Source organism: Crocuta crocuta, unplaced genomic scaffold, assembly GCF_008692635.1.
Source record: "Crocuta crocuta isolate KB4526 unplaced genomic scaffold, BGI_CrCroc_1.0 scaffold139, whole genome shotgun sequence".
NCBI classification, from domain to species: Eukaryota; Metazoa; Chordata; class Mammalia; order Carnivora; family Hyaenidae; genus Crocuta; species Crocuta crocuta.
In genome coordinates, this window is record NW_027533258.1 from 11,300,110 (window position 1) to 11,303,233 (window position 3,124).

At 53.6% G+C, this 3,124-nt stretch overlaps 1 protein-coding gene and 1 pseudogene across 2 annotated transcripts in view; both read right to left on the reverse strand.

Annotated features, from left to right (window-relative positions):
* The window catches only part of LOC144217097 (uncharacterized), a 68,883-nt gene extending 65,962 nt beyond the window's left edge, over window positions 1-2,921 (reverse strand). For both annotated transcript variants that reach the window (XM_077746599.1, XM_077746598.1), the window contains exon 1: window positions 2,520-2,921. In XM_077746599.1, the coding sequence (XP_077602725.1) occupies window positions 2,520-2,738 (219 nt within the window). In that variant the 5' untranslated portion in view covers window positions 2,739-2,921. The remainder of the gene's footprint in view (window positions 1-2,519) is intronic.
* LOC144217347 (U6 spliceosomal RNA) lies at window positions 2,018-2,117 on the reverse strand (annotated as a pseudogene).
* Window positions 2,922-3,124: the final 203 nt, after the last annotated feature.

Consider the following 3,124-nt stretch of genomic DNA (forward strand, 5'->3'; position numbering starts at 1 on the left):
GGGGGGCAGGTGGACATGGGGTAAGGGGAGGCAGGTTGCCAGGGGCTAAGGGGGGCAGGTGGACATGGGGTAAGGGGGTGCAGGTGGACACAGGGTAAGAGGAGAGGCAGGTGGACGTGGGGTAAGGGGGAGCAGGTGGACACGGGGTAAGGGGGTCAGGTGGACATGGGGTAACAGGAGGCGCGTGGCTGAGGGGAAGGGGGAAGGTAAGTGGATGCGGGGTAACGGGGCGCAGCATGGCAGACTCCACACCAGAGGTTGTATGTGGAGACGGGTGCTGTCCAGGAATCAGGGCGCCCTCACAGCCCCAGGCTGGACTCAGAAACATCCCATGGAAACGGAAATGGGACGCCGAGCCACGAGCAGGTGACTGGGTTGATCACGTCCAGAACACCTGCCCTACTGCTGGGCGACAACCGAGCGGCCAGGAAACCACATCCAGGTGAACCTTCCCAAGGAAGCTACCTACTGCTGCACGGACATTACCCCGACACACAAGCGCTCACGACAACACATCTTTGTTATCTTTCAGCCTCTGCAGGTCAGGACTTCAACAGCAGCTCCCTGGGTGGTCCCCACTCGGGTTCTCACGAGGACACAGCGAAGACGGGCCCCAGAGCCGCATCATCTGAAGCCCTGCCCGGAGCCAGAGGGGCCTCGTCCAGGACGGTGTCCTTACCGCCCAGACCTCCGGAGGCTGCCTGGCTGTCACCCCAGCAGTGCGTGGTCACGCTCGCTGTATTCTGCTCCTCAGAACAAAGTCACTAAGCCCAACCCTCACTCAAGGGATGTGGAATTAAGCCCGTGGCGGTAAGCCCAAACACCTGCAGCTAGACTATAAATCCGCCCATTCCAGAAAAACAGACCTCCACGTCTGGGGCTCAGGGGTCCCCCAGCTGTAAAAACAACTCCTTGTGACTAGTTTAGTGCAAATTCCACCATTAGCAAGTGCCCCTCATATTCACAGAGCACCTGGGCAACCGTACCTGGCTTATTCTAAACACAAATACAAATCATCTCAATATAATCATCCACCACAACACCTGATAAATAAGAGAACAAAACCCTGTAGCGTAAAAGAGAAGGAATCGGGCTATTAAAGACAAAAGCTGAGTCCTAAGGGATTAGAAATAATTCTGAAAACAGGAGATGAATAACCACCACCACAAACCCTAATTAGTATCTTCAGGGAGAATTCAGAAGACACTGCATCTTTTATAAAATAAAATGATTCTACAAAATTTAAACATTCAGAGAACACGAAGGAACTCTCAGAGATTAAAAATATATGGTCAAGAGTATTTTTACAACATGTAAAAAGTCTGTTAAAAAGTCAAATCCAACAGCCTGGAAAACATAACAGAAAGAAAAGAGACAGCTGGGTGCCTGGCGGACTCAGTCGGTGGGTGGAGCGTACGACTCTTGATCTCGAGGTCGTGGGTTCTAGCCCCACGCTGGGTGTAGGGATCACTTAAAATCAAAATTAAAAAGGAAAAGTGACAGAAAGATGAGAGGGAAAAAAATAAGAGGCAGAGGAAAGAAGTCTGGGAGCACTCAGATACACGATGACTAGTAGGGCTCATAGTAGACGGAGGGAGAAAATATCTTTTCAAGGAAACCAGACAATGTATCAGATCTGAACAACATGACTGCACTGAAAGTTCACCAGGTTTTCAAGCGTAATCGATGAAAACAAGAACACTCCATAAACAGTTCGCTGGGAAGTCTCAAACATCAAGGAGGGGGCGCCTGGCGGGCTCAGCTGGTTAAGCATCTGACTCTTGGTTTTTGCTCAGGTCATGATCTCACGGTTCATGGGTCTGAGCCCCACGTTGGGCTCTGGGTCGGCAGCACGAAGCACGCTTGGGATCTTCTCTCCTCTCTCTCAGCCCCTCCCTCACTCGTGCTGTCTCTCAAAATAAATAAACTTAAAAAAAATCAAAGATGAAAAGGACACCCTTTGACGTAAAGCAGAAGTTGGCAAACCGCTTTGTTTTTGTAAATAAGGCGCTGCGTTTTTCTAACGGAGTGTTTCACGAACCTGCACATCGTCCTCGCACAGGGGCCACGCTAATCTCCTTTGTATCATTCAGATTTGATCACACTTTGTACATAAAGCTTTACTGGTTCACAGTCGTGCCCATCTGTGCACCGTCCGTGGCTGCTTTCACGTGACCACCGCAGAGTTAAGTGGCTGTAACAGAAACCAGACAGCCCACAAAGTCTCAATTATTTCTCATCTGGCCCTTCGCAGAAAAAGATTGTTGACCTTTGCTCCGGAGAGAAAGCTTCCAGAAAAACAGACCAAAACAGAGAAAAATCCACTCACAAAAGAACCAAATCAACCTGGCACCAGGATCGTTTCCCAGCCTCCCTGAAGGCCAGAAAACAAGGAGGAAACGCCATCGAGGCACAGAAGGGAAACCGTTTTCATCCCCGAATTCTACACGCTTCCAGAACATCCGTGAGAGGCCAGGGAACGTGGGGCGGCTCGGGCATTTGGGGCGCAGGGGGCTCACCTCCCCGCACCTGCCTGGGAAGCGGCTGGAGGGCGAGCGCGGCTCGGGCCCTGGGACACGGAGCTCCAGCTTGAGAATCTGGAAAAATCCAAGGGGGGGAGGGGCAGGCCAGGCCTTCGGTGCAGCTTCTGGAGCCACAGGGGCCTTGACCCTAAGCTCCGCCGCGGCTGGAGGGACTTGAGGTCCCTTGAGGTCCTGACTGGACCGTAGTAAGTCCATTTCCCGGGGAGGGAGGGCCCCGGACGGAGTCTGGAATGTTCTCGGGCCAGGAAAACTGGGCAGACCACCTCGTGGCTAACGTTCATTTCTTTTCATGGAAAGTGCTAGAACTTAGGGCCAGACGCCTGCCAAGGACACGGCCGCTCAAGCCGCAGCGTCTGGCTTCCCGGCACCGGCGCCTCCGAGTCCTCGTCCCGTCCCGAAGTCCCGCGAGAGCCGCGAGAGCCGCGCCCGGAAGCCCAGCTTCCGGAGCTCCTCCCCCGCCCCGCCCACCGGAAGTCCACTCCTTCCGGAATCCCCACACCTGCGCCTCGTTATGCGGAAGGGAGGGACTGCGTCCTTCTCGGTCAGCGAACGTGCAGCCACACGCTCAGGTCTCTTTTCAA